Source organism: Corvus moneduloides, chromosome 5, assembly GCF_009650955.1.
Source record: "Corvus moneduloides isolate bCorMon1 chromosome 5, bCorMon1.pri, whole genome shotgun sequence".
Taxonomy (NCBI): Eukaryota; Metazoa; Chordata; class Aves; order Passeriformes; family Corvidae; genus Corvus; species Corvus moneduloides.
This window is the reverse complement of record NC_045480.1, coordinates 36,715,248-36,730,742: the sequence shown is the minus strand read 5'-3', so window position 1 is coordinate 36,730,742 and position 15,495 is coordinate 36,715,248. Positions and strand designations below refer to the sequence as shown.

The 15,495-nt window shown below is 34.8% G+C and overlaps 1 protein-coding gene across 4 annotated transcripts in view; it reads right to left on the bottom strand.

Moving 5' to 3' along the window:
- Positions 1-421: 421 nt before the first annotated feature.
- Positions 422-15,495, bottom strand: part of GLRA3 (glycine receptor alpha 3) — a 91,299-nt gene continuing 76,225 nt past the window's right edge. For 3 of the 4 annotated variants that reach the window (XM_032109675.1, XM_032109674.1, XM_032109677.1), the window contains 3 exons: positions 14,510-14,656; positions 9,305-9,424; positions 422-5,607 (listed from right to left, as the gene is read on the bottom strand). In XM_032109675.1, coding sequence (XP_031965566.1) covers positions 5,338-5,607; positions 9,305-9,424; positions 14,510-14,656 — 537 coding nt within the window. In that variant the 3' untranslated portion in view covers positions 422-5,337. The remainder of the gene's footprint in view (positions 5,608-9,304; positions 9,425-14,509; positions 14,657-15,495) is intronic. The other variant, XM_032109676.1, reaches the window with a different exon arrangement.

Genomic DNA, 15,495 nt, shown 5'->3' with positions numbered 1-15,495 from the left:
ACTCAGACTGTTCTCAAATGTCTTCTTATCTGCCAACTTCAAGCGTTTTCTATCAAGGAGTACAAAGGAGGTGCTCAGAGATCTACAGAATTTTCATAAGGCTATTTTGCTGCAAGTGAAACTCTTTGCCTTTTTGATAAGATCAGCAGGACTATTTTGGAGTGGCTGTACTTATTTCAATAGGAATTTATCAGGATAACTTTCCCTGAGTTTTCAGAACAAGGTTTTTTTTTGGAGCTAGAACCCATATAACAATCAAAGACACTCTATTCCTTCTCTCTCTTGCTTTCACTCCTGAAATACTTAATAGTAGTGCATAGTAACTACTCTTGAGGTTTTCATCCTTCTTTCCCATGGTGTTGATAGTTCCTTTTTTGACTTTAAATTCATTGCCTTAAATATCATAAAAATAATTCCACAGTTTCTGAAAAAAGATAAGTTTATTTTTCTTTGAACAAAATATCTACAATGACATGGGTGACACCATAAATTTCACATTTTTAACTCTTCTGACTGCAGAGAATGTCAGTTTAAGTGCAATATGATACTGTAATACAATGAAAAGGAATCTAATCAAATCCATGCACAACACATTTATAGATTTCTACGTAAAAAGGAAGTACTTTGAGATGAAATTGCTGTCAGAGAGAACTCACAGGAGAATATTTTGAAAACTCACAGACAAATTATTAATACACTACCATATCACTTTTTTTCTGTTTTTCTTGCTGTAGCCTTTAAAAAGCCAGGATCACTAACACACAAAATACTCTATACTATGTTAAACCTTTATGTCAAAAGTTTATGGCACAATTTCTTCTTATACAGCTCACAATTCCACATTCATGGAAAACCAGTAGCTACTTTAGTCCATTTCATCTGTTAGTATCACTCTGTCATACATTAAAATACAAACATAAGAAATGTTTCTTGCATATTTCACAAAGATGAAAGTGAAGAAGTGCAGTAATATTCGAGAATGTCAAGAAGACAGGATGAGCCAACACTTTTTCTGGCATTAATCCACTGCTTCTAGCAATCTAACCTGCTTCCACAAGCCTTCCAAACTGCTAGTACTTCAGTAATTACTGGAGGTGATTGTTGCCTGAAGACATGTTTTCTGAAACCACTCCAAAACAGAACACCCGTTTTATTACTAACAAGTAGTCTGGTTTGAGATTTATATTATTCTTAGTTGTCTCAAAAAGGAAAAAAGCTGTGAAATCTGATATAGTACTCATCTAACCATATGATTGTACAGTAAGATGTGGATAAAGTTATTTTACTACCTCACAGGGGTACTGTATGTGTTACTAGCTCCTTCAGCAATTTCACATTTTAAAACCAAATTATATTGTGTTGGATTAGATTAATTCCCATTATAGCTCAAACAAGAGAAGAAGTTGCACAAAAAGTGTATCTTTTGCAACCAACCATGTCAGCTTGGGCTGGGAATGGTATAAATAAATTAATTTCCTTCTACTATACAATTATTGCTGAAAATAATACTTTTTTTTTCTAAGGTTAAGGAAGACTTTTTATCTATCCCTACTGTTAAAAAATATAAGGTTTTGTAGAGTTTATTATATTCTATCTTTATCTACATTATCATTCTACAGACCTGTAAATCATTCCAAAATGGAAGCAATACCTCACTCCTTAAATGTAAAGTGCACATTTAATCACCTAGATTATTTCTGTCTAGTGACAGAACCATCTCTCACACGTCACAAATGATCCTTTATAAAGCAGATTTTGGAATGAACTATAAGAAAAGGAATCCAAAGAAAACTAATGTATGATTGAGCTGAAAAAATAATTAAATTTTAAGTAAATGCTCTGTTTTTCCTGAATTATACTAACCTGTTTAAATAATACTGCTTGCTGTAAAAACTCCTTGAAAGTAAAATGTACTTTATGTGTTAAAATAGCTAAGTAGTAAAATCCTAGTATTCCTTATTTCCTTTCATCTTCAAGTCTCCCATGGTCTATCAGCATTATAGAGAAAAAAACCATCCCTCTAACCATGGAAGCCTATTGTGCTGATATTTGAATATAGTTTTAAAAATAGAATGCATTTTGCTGTTTGGAATTTAAGCAGGAGTTTGGTATGGTAGTAGTTGAGTATTTCTACTGCACCTCTAAGAGGCTTTTCTTCTCCTCTCTCAAGGTACTGAAGTTTTTTGCCTTATGAGGGGTGACATGGATTCGGCCACACCTCTCTTTAGTGCAGAATGAAAAGACAGTCATGTGAGAGGTTCCAGGCACTGCTTTGGGGTTTCTCTCTCCCTATGGCCCCTGTTCTGCTATGCCCAGCCCAGACTTTTCATCCTGTATCTTCCTGTTCTGCTTCTCCTTCCACCAAGAAAAGAGGATGGTGGGGAAGTCAATCTGCACAGGTAGAAACTACTGTCACAAAACAATATAAACTTTGCAGCAGATGATATAAACTGTTTCCCCCTGTAGCTACTGCTTCCACCTGAACCAGTGCACCTATGGAGACACTGAGAGATTGGGAAAAATACTAAGAGTGCCTCATCCTTTCTTTTCCCCTTAATGGTGACTGTGTCAGCTCCTCAGTAGCTGTTTTACTGGGATATTCTCCCAGATCCTACTGTGTCTCCCTCTGTTCTCATTGTGTTACAATGTCCTTCTAGTGCCAGTATTTAATTTTTGATGTGTAGGGCTGGTCTACAGAAATCACAAAAACATGACCTGAGAAGTACAGGGTCTGCACCTACGGTGAATGATGACTTGGGACAAAGCTGCATTAGCCTGTCACACGGGGTTTGTGCTTATGAGAAGCCTTCTGGTGTGGCTTTGCCAAGGACTTGTCCTCTGCAGAGCCCAGGTCCAGTGACAGTGAAGTGAGGTAGCTAACTTCTTCTGCCTAATGAATGGGGTCTTTTTTATATGCAGGAGAAACCCTGCTAGATACCATTTGCCTCAAGCATTATTTCCTTGATTTTTTTCTGCATTTCCACTGCCTCTTTCCTGGAAGTGTAGCATAAATACTGCAGTCTGATAAATACTGTGGAGTACCTTTCAATTCTTGTATCTTAACATCATTTCCTGCTGCTTCACTATACAAAGTGCAAAAAAATCATCTCTTACACTAATCTTAGCTGGTGTTGGTAACTGTTGATTCCAGCTTTGCTGGCAGTTTTGGACTATTCCCAATGTCAGTGGTGAATAGCAGGCATTTTTGCCTTGAAGCTTCTTATCATCTTAAATGACATTTTTCTCTTTCTCTACTATGTGACTTTATATTAAGTAATTTAGGAATAATCTAAATGAACTTAACTTTAAAGTTCTGATTTCTTTTGAAAGACACATTATTAGTGGACTACAGAGGCTTCTGGCCTTGGCAAATGTTTTGGTTCCATTAAAAAAGTCCCCAAAACCATCAGCTCCAGGGAGATCTTGGTTCCATTGTATCAAAACAGAATCACATGCCAAATGCTATATGCATTTGAAAACAGCCCTTAAACTAAGTACAGTTGATTTTGCTGATAACAGAAACAAGTTAACATCCCTTTCCATACAATAAAACTAACCCTAACTTTGAGAGAGAGCAGACACGGTATCAGAAAAAAAAGCCAAAGAGTGAATTGATTTTAGATATAAATGAAGAAAAACTAGAAAAGAATAATAGTTTTAAAAGGAAGGTGGATTATACATGTTCCTTCTGACGCAGTTTAACAAAATGTGAGAGCTACTATTAGAGAAACTCTCTAACTAATCCTTGGAGGAAAACAATAACAAATGAAACCAATCCCAAGGTTGCTATGTTACAATCCCTAGTGCAGAGTTCCACTGCTTCTGTTACTTCATATGCACCATGCCCTTGGCAGTGCACCAGATGTTTGCCTCCAGCTGATTCTGCTTTTCTACACACATTCTGATCATCAACAAAGCACACATTTTAAACATGTTCAAAATAAAAATATTTTGCAATGAGAATCGGCCTCACCTACTGGGTTTAGAGTATCTATTAATTCTAAATGCTATATTTCCACATCTTACCAAGGTTTTGTTTTGCCAAGAGATTGACAAAATTAATTACTCTTGCCTAGACACTAAGCCATAAATGTGATCCATGGTGTTACAATTTTAAGAAGTAACTACTATGACTTATTTAAACCTAAACAGGGAAGATCTTTCTAAGAGTTTTAATAGTTGTTCTGCTATTTATTAATGTGAAATACAGTAAATGTAAAGGATCATCCAGGTATTTTTTTATGTTTTAGAACAGCTGCATGTTTTTCCGAAGTTGTAAAGTGCTTCTTAACCAGTATCTAAGTCATATTAATAAACTTCAAAGAACGAGTCAGAAAATTTGACACATTCATAAATTAAACTTCCTGTAATTATGTAATATATAGGAGATGAATGTGCATAAACATAACTGTATTCATCCTCCAAATGCTTCAGTGAAGCAGTTGACTCTTTGCTTTCAGTTTTGGTCCAAGATCTCTTTGCATTGAATCAAAATGAAGCATTGCAAAATTTTGATGTAATTTGTCTATTTCACAAGCTGTATGAGTTTTATGAATTGAGAAAGAAACCACTTAAAAATATAAAAAATATTAAAAAAATATGTTTAAATTATCAATGTATAAGTAATTAAATGAAAAAAAATCCTTTACAGGAATTAATATTTTACAAATTTTAATGTATTTATCATATGATATGAAGACTGTTAGGCTGTTTACTTTGTGCTGTCTGAGATTATTTCAACATACACCCTCCAGGGGAACAATAATTTGAAGTACATTGAATAAATTATATGACTTAAATGTGTTAAATATGTTCATTGCAAAACCGCCAGTACTGTCCTTAAGACTAGATCAAGTCATTTAAACTATTGTGTCCAATCAGAAATTTCTCATTATATTGTAAAATTAAAATAAAGCTTACAAACACTAATCTGTTCTGTAATACTGTGGGATTTACCTAGGGTATCCTGGAAACATTTTTAAAATTAAAAATACACCAGAATTTAAAAAATTTAAGGACCATCAAAGAATACTGTACATTTATACCACTATGTAACAGTATGTATAAATACTTGGCAGTAAAGCTTCAGTAGAGAGTGATTTTCAATGAAAAAGTTATTAATATTTAGTTTGACAAGGAAAGTTTGTAATAGCAGATGTATCTTCTCTGGGTGTCATTCTTCCATCCCACTGTAGCTGGTCATTGCAGGCTGTGCAGGATCCTTTTTCTCCCCCTCATTTTAACTCTTCTGATCACTCCTCTGATGTGCATTTCTAACAAGAAGCCTCCTGTTGAGTGTGACAGCCAGATCTTTATGTACTGCAAGCCTTAGTCTTGTTATTGGTGAATGTCCTCATGCCTGATGATTTTGTAGATTACCCAATAAAAAATGTTGAAAATCAGAAAGGCTAATGGGAAACAAGCTCTGGATATTGTGTCTATCTTCTTGGCCCGGTCAATGAATACCTTTCTCATCTCATCAGGGCTTTTTGGTACAGCTTGAACAGGATTATTTGGCCCCTTTTGTGTCATTCCGTCTTTTGCTGGCACACATGGGCCCACTCCATATGCTGTAATGCTAAACTGACTATCACGTGTATCATCATCCTGTTGGGGAAAAAAAAAGAAAAGAAAGAAGAGCAAGAAGGTTTTTTTTAAATTATTATTTACAGAATCCTTACCTGCTTCTAAATAGCAGTTGCACCATTACCTCATCGACTTCTTGAATCCACAGCTTATCTTAACCTGTTGAAATTTCATCCCTATCAGAGTCTGTTAAAAATACTGCTGGATCCTTAACAGGCACAGAATTTTCTATTTGTTTATAGAGTCTGTAATCCATTTAGTGAAATGAGAAAGCTTAGTAAACTAGTGGTAATTGGGCACACAATTCACTTTAAGTTTCTCCATTTACAGTAAATATGTGAAGTCTTCAAATGGACAAACTTCACACTGGTCTTTTAGAAAACAGCTATTAAGTCTGTAGATTGCCTTACAACCTAGGATCCTGGCCTCTGGAGATACTCCTCATAAAATCACTAATGACATGCACATTAATTATATTTATGAGAATTCTGCCTATCTGGCCACTGTATAATTAATCAATCTTATCTACATGTCTAATATCTGCTGTTCCCGGTGAATACATCAGATAAAGAGAATAGTACATAAAATGTCTTAGTTTAAAATAAACGGAAGCTAAAGGCCTGATTTTTCTTCTGACTTATTCGTCTGTCAGTTCAGGGCAAAACTGGCAAAGACATTCAGGATTAAGGAACTATAAAAGAAAGTGATTCTTAATCACATGGCACAGAAACAGAAGTGAATATTCTGAAGATATACATATTTTCGTAACATACAAATAAACAATGATGCTTGTGTCTGGAGACATGTTTTTTACTCCTCTTTACCTGGTTATAGGTATCCTCAAGTAATTAAAAAGGCACCTATGCAGACAAATAAATGATACATAATCTGTGAAGTCAGGACTAAATTTGGTTCTGAAATATATTCCAGCGTACTCCTTCATTATGTAGGTTACCCAAGAATAGTCATGTGATTTTGATGGCATTCACCATTTTTTCAATGCAAATTTTAGATTCAGGAATGTCTATTTTTCATGTCTAATTTAGCCTAGTTGCTTTAGGATTCTACACTTTCATGAAATTTAGAAATTACTATGTTAATTCTTAAGTATTTTGAAAAATAATTTCTGTAAGTACTATAAAAAGAGTTGAGCAGCTGTTAATTTTTTTTTTTGTAGGAGAATTTTTGATATTTTAAAACTCTTCCTAGTTTAAATTAAAGTAAAAAACTAAAAAAGATTTATTTGGCAAAGCAAGTCAAATAATTCTGTTTCAATTCAATAGTTTGAAGTATTTTTTTTTTAATTTATCCTCTTACTTTATACAAATGCAATTTCTCAATAGCACAACTTAAATCCAAAGTTCCAAATTTTTCATTTTGAAAATGTCTGTGACATTTTGAAAATCTGAAAACATTTTTCAGTGGAGAATTAATTTTAAACATATTTAAAGCTTCCATCAAAAAATTGCTAATTACTTTGTTTAAAAAAATTCCAACAAGTTTTATTATCAATATTGGTTGAATATGTTATCTACAAAAGAGTGCAGATAAATTACTAAGTTTGAAGTGAACGATTTGGCCATCAGCATAACCATCCAGCAGAGTTGTAATCATCATCCAGCTGAAATACTTCTTCATATACGTAAATTGAATAAACATAGAGACTGATATAGTTTACTGAAACTACTATATCTCAACTCTGTATTAGAATTTGCCTTTAAAAACTAAAAAGAAAGAAAAATTAATGTGAAAGAAAAGGAGGAAAAAATCACTGACTGACTTTACTATGGAAATGAAAAACAGAAATACAAAATGATAGGATCATTATTTGATGACGTGATAAAACAGAGATTTAATTACTGCAATAGTGTTCCTCTCCTGTCAGATAAGAATGGGAAATAATACCTTTAATGTAGTTGTATTCTAGACTAGTTGTAGTCTTGTGTTCCAGTTAAGAGAAGTATTAAGTCATAAATGCATGTACTGTGAGAATTTACCATAAACTTGCCATTTAAACACCTTCACATGTAGATTTCAGGGTTTTGTCTTTCCATGTTTCTCCAGAAAATAATGCTTATGACTGCACAGGTTGAGAAAGATAATAAAATTTTCTTCTGAGTAGATTTCAGCTATGCAGGTTTTCAGGATCAGGCACTATATACTAAGACTTTACTGGCTCTATTTTAGTTTTACCTGAGTGGAATGGTCCCCTAGAAAGTTTTAAACGTCAGGTCTCTCCTTATTTTTGTGCTTGCAGACATCCTGTTTTTCATCTGCAAGCAGACTGCTTGGAAATGCTCTCTGTTGTTGAATTGATGTGAAGCTCCTTGCAGGCGTCCAGCATTTCTGCCCAGTGTCTGTTGGATGGTGTCTCCATGAGGGCAGGCAGGATGGCTGGAGCCAGCCAAGCCACACCATGGTGTTAGGGCTGGTGGATATGCAGGAAAGGGCATCTTCTGGAACATATCAAGAGCCTCCATAATTCTTTTCAGCAGCCACAGCTTGAATAATCAAAATGTGGTTCTGCAAGTTTTCCAGCAGATTCATAATGCAGAGAAATCACTAGGTTGGCCTCAGATTCATATCTGAGGGTGCTTGTGCACAGCAAGAAAGATGCAGTTACTGCTATTATCAATACTAGCTTTGAGTGCTTTTTTGAGGGCATTTATGTCAGTGAAACCCCTTTTGTTTTTTTCTATTGATTGACTTGGCTCTTTTTGACTAGAAATATGTCTCAGAATGCATGTGTCTGAGGCTACAGATGTAGAAATCATCTAAAGGACAATGCCCTATATGACCCAGTTGACAGTATTTACTGTGGATCTTTCTGAAAAAGTCCTGCATATTGGCAGAATTAATAGAATTATTTTTTTAAAGTGATAAGCTTTTGTTTCTTTTGTGTACTTTTTAGTGTATCATCACTAAAGAAAAGAAAACTATTTCTTAAAAATTTTTCATAAAATATAAAAAATCTTATTATGAATGAACTTTAGTAAGAGTTTGATTTGATTTGAATGCACTTTTCACACATTCAGATTTAGAATTAACAGCTTGAAAGCTGTTCTGCATACAGTTACATTTAAATATTTTATAATTTCTATTAAAATTACTATAATTAAGGAATGAATAAAACGTAGATAAAAGGTTTTATTTGAAAAGTTAGAATTCTTTAATGCTCTGAAGGAAATAATTTCAATACATTTATTTCTGTATCAGTGTTCTACAAAATACTTAGCTATAAATTAATAGAAAACTGTGAGTTTTGTGGTCTTGTGACAATGGTGTTTTCTGTCCATGTGCCTAGTAATACATTGATCTTGAGAAATAACATGCATAAGGGCTGAAAATAACTCCATAGCCGTTTGATTGTAAGGTGTGATAACAACTTGAAAACTTATTTGAAGCCTTGACTTTGGTAATTTGAACACTATCTTTTTTACTATTCAGTTTTGAGAAGGAAAGCAGTAGTGAGTTGTTTTGCACTACAAACAGTGCAAGATTTTAGTACTATGTTTTAATCCAGATTTAAACATACCAAAAGGGATTAGGAAATTAACAAGACAGTACCTTTACTAACATTTCACGTCATCACATACAGGTAGCAATGAAGGCATATGAAGTTCACATGGGAAGACGTTATTTCAGACAAAAGGACAGGGCCTCTGTTAATGGTTGGATATCACATTATGACAAATGGGACATCTTCTTCATAGTTTACCCTTAAATTTGTACTGTAGATTTGAGGCAAAGTCCCGTCTATACGTCCTGTACATCTCAAGCCATTGCTATGCTGTAATGATTCACTGATTTCTTTTCCATCAAGAACTCCCTCAAAATACTTTCATCAAAACGGATGGTTGACCAAAAAGAAAACAAAAGAAAAAAGGTGTGATTACCATTAAAGACAATCTAGTTTGCATGTCTATTTTCCTCACTAAAGATATGGTGATCTTTAGATTTTGAAAATAGAACTAAAAGACTGAATATCCCCAAAACCTAAATATATGAACAGCTAACCTAAAACCAAATTGTTGTTATTCAGTATATGTACCCAGTTAATATTATTCTCATGGAATGTAAATGCAACTAAGAAAAAGCACTGATTATAGGTGTGTTTCAGTATCCCTGTATGACTTCTAATTCTGCCATTTTTTTCCTTTTGTCTTTTAAGAAGGAAATGAATAATTAACACTCATTCTGAAGGAATGGTAACATCATATTTCTGAATAGTTCTTTTCACTGGCCAGGTTTCCTTTTTTGTCAAAGAACTGCGGCTCATATACTAAGTATCAAATGAAGTCTCAAATTGGGAACCAAAATTCCCCTGTTCTCAGGATTCATTATGCCACTTGTGTAATCATAAAGACATTAGACCCTTTAAAAAAACTCTCCTATACCTACTGTGATGCTTATTGGAAAACGGTATTGAGTAGGTTGCACATTATGTTGCAACAACAGCTTTTATTTATAAATGAATTTATGAAACAATCCCAGGCACTTCAAAATTTTTGCTAGTTCTGCACAAACTGGGTTGGGCCTCTGAAAAGAAATTTTCCTTTCAGTAATTTGGAACCACTGGGTGAAGTCCGTACTTACAATCATAAAAATGGTGGCCAGAGGGTGCAGTTATACTCAAGAATTGCCTTTGATGCTGCTCTTAGTGTTTTCTGGGAAATGAGGCTGCAAATGAACTAGATGGTGTAAAAAGGGGCAGTGACTATAGGTGGAAAAAGCATAAAGAAAATGGCAGGGATAGATGAGCTTTGGATGCCAAAATGTCTTGTTGCAGCTCTGTACATAATTGCAATTTGTATAACCATAGAATTACCGCAGGGGTCTTATTCGAGTTCAAACATATGCTTCTTAAGAGAGAGGTTCCAGTTCCTCTGTGTTTTCAATCAACATTGAGAAGGTATAACCCCTAGTTTTAATCAATTTAAAAAATACTCCAACCTATGAAAACCTGCAAATTTGTTTGAGGATCTGTTTAGAAATAAAATGGAATTCAATGATTTGAACAAAGCATCTGAAAAATACAGAAGAGTCAGTAAGTACGACATTTAGCCAGAAATAAACAACTTTGCATTAGATGGAAAGCCAATGGCTCTGCAGTAGTTATGGGAAAAGACCCGGAAGATATGGAAGATCACAGTCTTGATATGGGTCAATAACCCAATGTTGTTTGAAAGGAAAATGGTAAACTGGCTTGGATAAACAAGTGTATTACTTGCATCATTTGATCCTTTGGCTGCTTTCAATTGTTACTGTGTAGGTTTCATGTTGTTCATGTTGCAAACACAGTTTTGAGGAATTATATGGGCTTATTAGGAGAATTTCCAGGGAAGGTGAATGAGAAAAAAGCAAAACACAACAAAACCCCCAAAACCCGAAACAAACCAAATCCAAAAACTTTATCCACTGGGAATGTTTATAGAAAAGACTGAATGGAAATGTGCAAATGGTGACATGAAGGAACAAAGTAGTCTGGTTTCTGTGTCCTTTCTAGACAAGACATGACAGGACAGAAAACGCATTAGTAAAACAACCTTTTTAAACAATTGGAATAGATTTCAGGGGAGCTTGTGGAATTTTCATGACTGGGATGAATTAGGTATGAATGATCTTAAGTCAGGAAAATGGATCCACTTACCTCCCAAAGACACTGAAATTCAATCATAGGACTATTGCTTTGGTTACTTGGTAAAAGTAAATATTTCTTGCAACAGGCACATCTTTCTAATTACAAGGAAAATAGACTTTGGAAATCCTTCACCTGTCCTATTGCAATTACCTATTACTCATAAATGATGTCTCCTTTCAACAGATACCTGAAATGAAACATTTCCAAGCTGACCTATTTTTGCACTTTTGCAACACAGTCAAATCACTAGAAGTTTTGCTGTACCCTTGTAGATAAAATTCTAGTGGCAAAAAAATTCTGTATTCAACAATTAGAATTCACCTGGTAGAAAAACCTGATCTTAGTAAAACGTCCCAAGATGGTAAGCATACAGAATGAAAAAGTCTAATAAGTTATCCTATCTGCCTTATTTCTTTAATAGTTTTGGACATAAATACTGAAAAGAATACTGTTTTCTCTTTGCCAAAGAAGAAAATGTAATGTTCAAGGAAGCCCCTGAACTTTATTTTAAATGCAGCCTTTTTACATAACTTCTTTTCACCTCTTGACTTTATGGTCAAATGAACATTTCTTAATAAATGGTAGTTTGAAAAGTCAGTGCAATCTGGTCCCTGACAGCCAGTGGCTGTTTGACCTAGTCCAAAGGAAAACCAAACATACAAAACTTTATAATCATGAGCTATAGTAACAGACTTTGAAAAAGACAAAAGAAGAAGGAAAACCAAGGTACTCTGAGTTATGATCCTAGGGCCTGCATTTCATGTTATAAATTGTGGTGAATAAATAGTAACATTTGTGGTAAGGAAGACTAGTTACTAACTGCAGTTTTTAATCTGTAAGACATCATTTATTATTTGTATAACAGTGGGTTTAGAATGTGATCCAGATTTCTTTCTGAGAGATAAAATCTCCATGCTGTAATGTTTCAAGTCCTGTATACTTGTTGGGCAAGGAAAGGTTTAATAAAACATTGAGAAAGAGAGAAGCAATTGGCTGACCTGTCCCTAGAGCTTGAGGTGTATTCTCAGAGGTTAACTCTGTCCAGGAGCTCTAGCTCTACATGGAATTGGAGTGAGTTAAAAAACATTTATTTAAATTAATCTTTTCTGAAAAACTACTAGTTTTCTAAAATCATAACCTTGCATAGGAGCAAAGCATTTTTTTTTGTAAATTTAGACTGAGAAGCTTGCCTCATAATGAAACATATAGGTACAGGGAGGAAGGGAAAGCATATGCCCCTGAACATATCTAATACCCTCATCTGAAGTGTGTTATAAAGAAAAACATTGAAATGCATGTCTCCAGAATCAGAGCAGAATACTTGGTACTTTATTGTACACTCTAAAGTCTCTAACTCTAATCTTTTAATTTTATGAGAATTTAGCAGGCAACCTACCTGAAGCTAAGGACTCTCTCATGAAGTGTAACATTAGAATAAGGACTTTTAAGTGTCAGTTCAAAAATACTATGATCCAGAAAAATAGTGTCTACGCAGTTAGTTATTCATGCACAAACTTTTTTTTCTTTAAAAGGTCTTCTCTTAGCAGTCCTTTTTATATTGTGGTTCCTTCCTCACATACCTCTAAGCTGAAATTTAATTGATTGTTATTGCTGAATGGGTGTCTGGTGAGTTTGAAGTCTTGCTAAGAGGGAGCTGAAAAGAGATTTGGTTTGATTCTGAGGAAGGAAGATACTACCTGCCAGTTCCTAATCCTGTGGTCATAATAATTGACCTGCATTTAAGAAAGATATCAATTAAATTGAACATGGTAAATTTGCTTGAGATCCAGAAGAAACAATAAGACATGGTGAGAAAGATGAATGGACTAAAAGTATAGTGACATAATATATCACTTACCACAGCTGTTTGTATTTGATACACGATTCAGCTGTTGTGACTTACCTACACTCTGTCCAGTAATCCATGTCTGCCTCACCCCATTCTTCCCATTCCAAACCTTTAAGCAGCTTTCAGAGAGCTGCCATATTTCAAGAACAAACACCTTGTTACAAAACTGCTGTTTTTGCTGCTACTGTCAGCCGGAAGAAAGAAACACATTTTTCACAGGGTCAAATGTTGAATGCAGGTACTTGCAGTCTGAATCATCCTCTAGTCTACAGTGCCTGGGATTCTCTGTACAGCTGAAGCTGAAGAAGTCTGGGACTCAACACAGAGGAACAGGCAGATGTATGACAATGTCATTTTCACCTGACTGTCTGGCCTGCCTTTTAACATGGAGTCTCAGCAACAGAGACTGCTTAGGTAGGCTTTACAGCAGTGCAGATTTTCAGCATCTTCTAAGTGAGAGGGAAACTTGTGAAATATGTTCTCCTGGTGATGTAAGCAGTAGACTGAGGTAAGTCTTCAGGAATGAAAGATGATTGAACTGAGCCATGTTGCTATGGTCAGACTTTCATCCACTAGTAATATTCTAGATACTGACTGATAGTGACAGGCTCTGCATGACATCGGTGATGTATCATTTAGTATCATTTAATAAGTAGGCTGGAAACCTATTTACACTTTGTAAAATCTGAAGTAGGAGTTACATATTGTTGTAAGAAATTTTCCTTATTTGTTGATTTAACTACAGATTTCAGAGTTCAAACTTGTAGCCTTAGCTGTTTGGCTTTGCACACTGGTAGTGAGTTTGCACACTGTTTGGCTTTGCACACTGGTACTGGTAGTCTGGACAGTCCCAGCTATAATATAAATACTAATAACAATTACTATAATTAAGTTTCTTACTAGTAATATGAACAAAATTAACAGGACAGAAAAAAATCCTGCAAACTTACCAGCCTTCTAAAGTAAAATGTTTGTCCTTTTACCAATAGTGTTATTTGAAAAAGCACTTTGTGTATTAAAAAATATTTGCATGAAACACAGGTGTTAAGGCTTTGAATTGAGTATTAGAATGAAATTAGGAAACAAAATTTGTTGAATCTCACTGTAGTAAAAACTGCTGCAAATACTAGTAACATTCATTCACTGAAGTATAATCTAACTCTTGTAACAGAGTGAAATTCATGCTTGTGCAGATGGCTCCCACATGGCCCATGCCTCATTTAAATCCCTCTTAATCCCTCTTTTGAGAATTCAAGTTGGATTTATTCAATTCATAGTCCTTGTAGTGACCCTCTGCCTATAGTGAATTTAGTGCTGTGCTGCCATTTTATTTATATTGCCACTTCAAGCTGTGGTATGTTTACCAAATTAACCCTGTATCCCTGCATAATTCAGTCAGACTCTTCCAAAGCTGTGAACACTGTTTCTTTTACCTTGCTCTTCTTCCTCTTGCGTTGGAATCTCAGAAGTTCTTTATGCTGCCTTGACACAAAGTTTACAGCTGCATACTCCAAAAGTGCAGAAAATACAAAGAGCAGACACACTGCCATCCAGATGTCAATGGCTTTGACATATGACACCTATGAGAGGAGACAGGAGAAGCCTGAGCGTGTTAAAACCACAGATGCAAAGTTTAGTATTTCATGTCAGGATGAAGTGCATTACTGACACACCCCAACAGTACTTTTATGGAACAAAACTTAGCATGAAAGTTAGGTTATAATAAGAACAACAATTCAACCTATAAATGTTAAATTTTTGTTTAAAAAATTTACGCTTTTACAGTATGTGTTTAAATCATTAAGAGTTCCTTATAGTGCACTGTTTATTACATCACAAACCAAATAATCCTCAAAAAACACAAGCTCTTCCTTCATTTGTTCCACTGAGATCTGGGAATGACACTAAGGAAGCAAAATATAGCTTGTAGTGGGACCAGCGGGAATTCCTGTATTAAAATGGATGTGGCCAAAAGTTCCTGGAATAAAAATTAGATAGAAGAGAGGAGATAGGTGTAGAGGTCTGATGTGTTCATTCTCTGCTAATAGAGGCACAGTAAATCAAATGTATAGTTTCAAATTAGTTCTGTATCTTTGACACAGTGAAGGTACTGTTTGGAGCTGTTAAGGTTCACACTTCTCTACATTTTAATGCAGGTGTGTTTGTAACTAGTGAGTTTATTAATAATTTAGGCACCTTTGAGGAAGGAATATAATTGAGAATTTATGGTTAGAATCTATGGCCTTTAGAATTTCAGTCATATCTGCTAGCATGTCATCAGATACTGGGATGTGAAAAAGGATGAGCCAGTCAATTGTTAAGGAGGGTATATGTAGTACTGAATACCATTGATTTCACTGCTTGTTAAGGTTTATGGAATTAACTAGATATGGGGCTGGCTAAATAGTTGAGAGAGGGA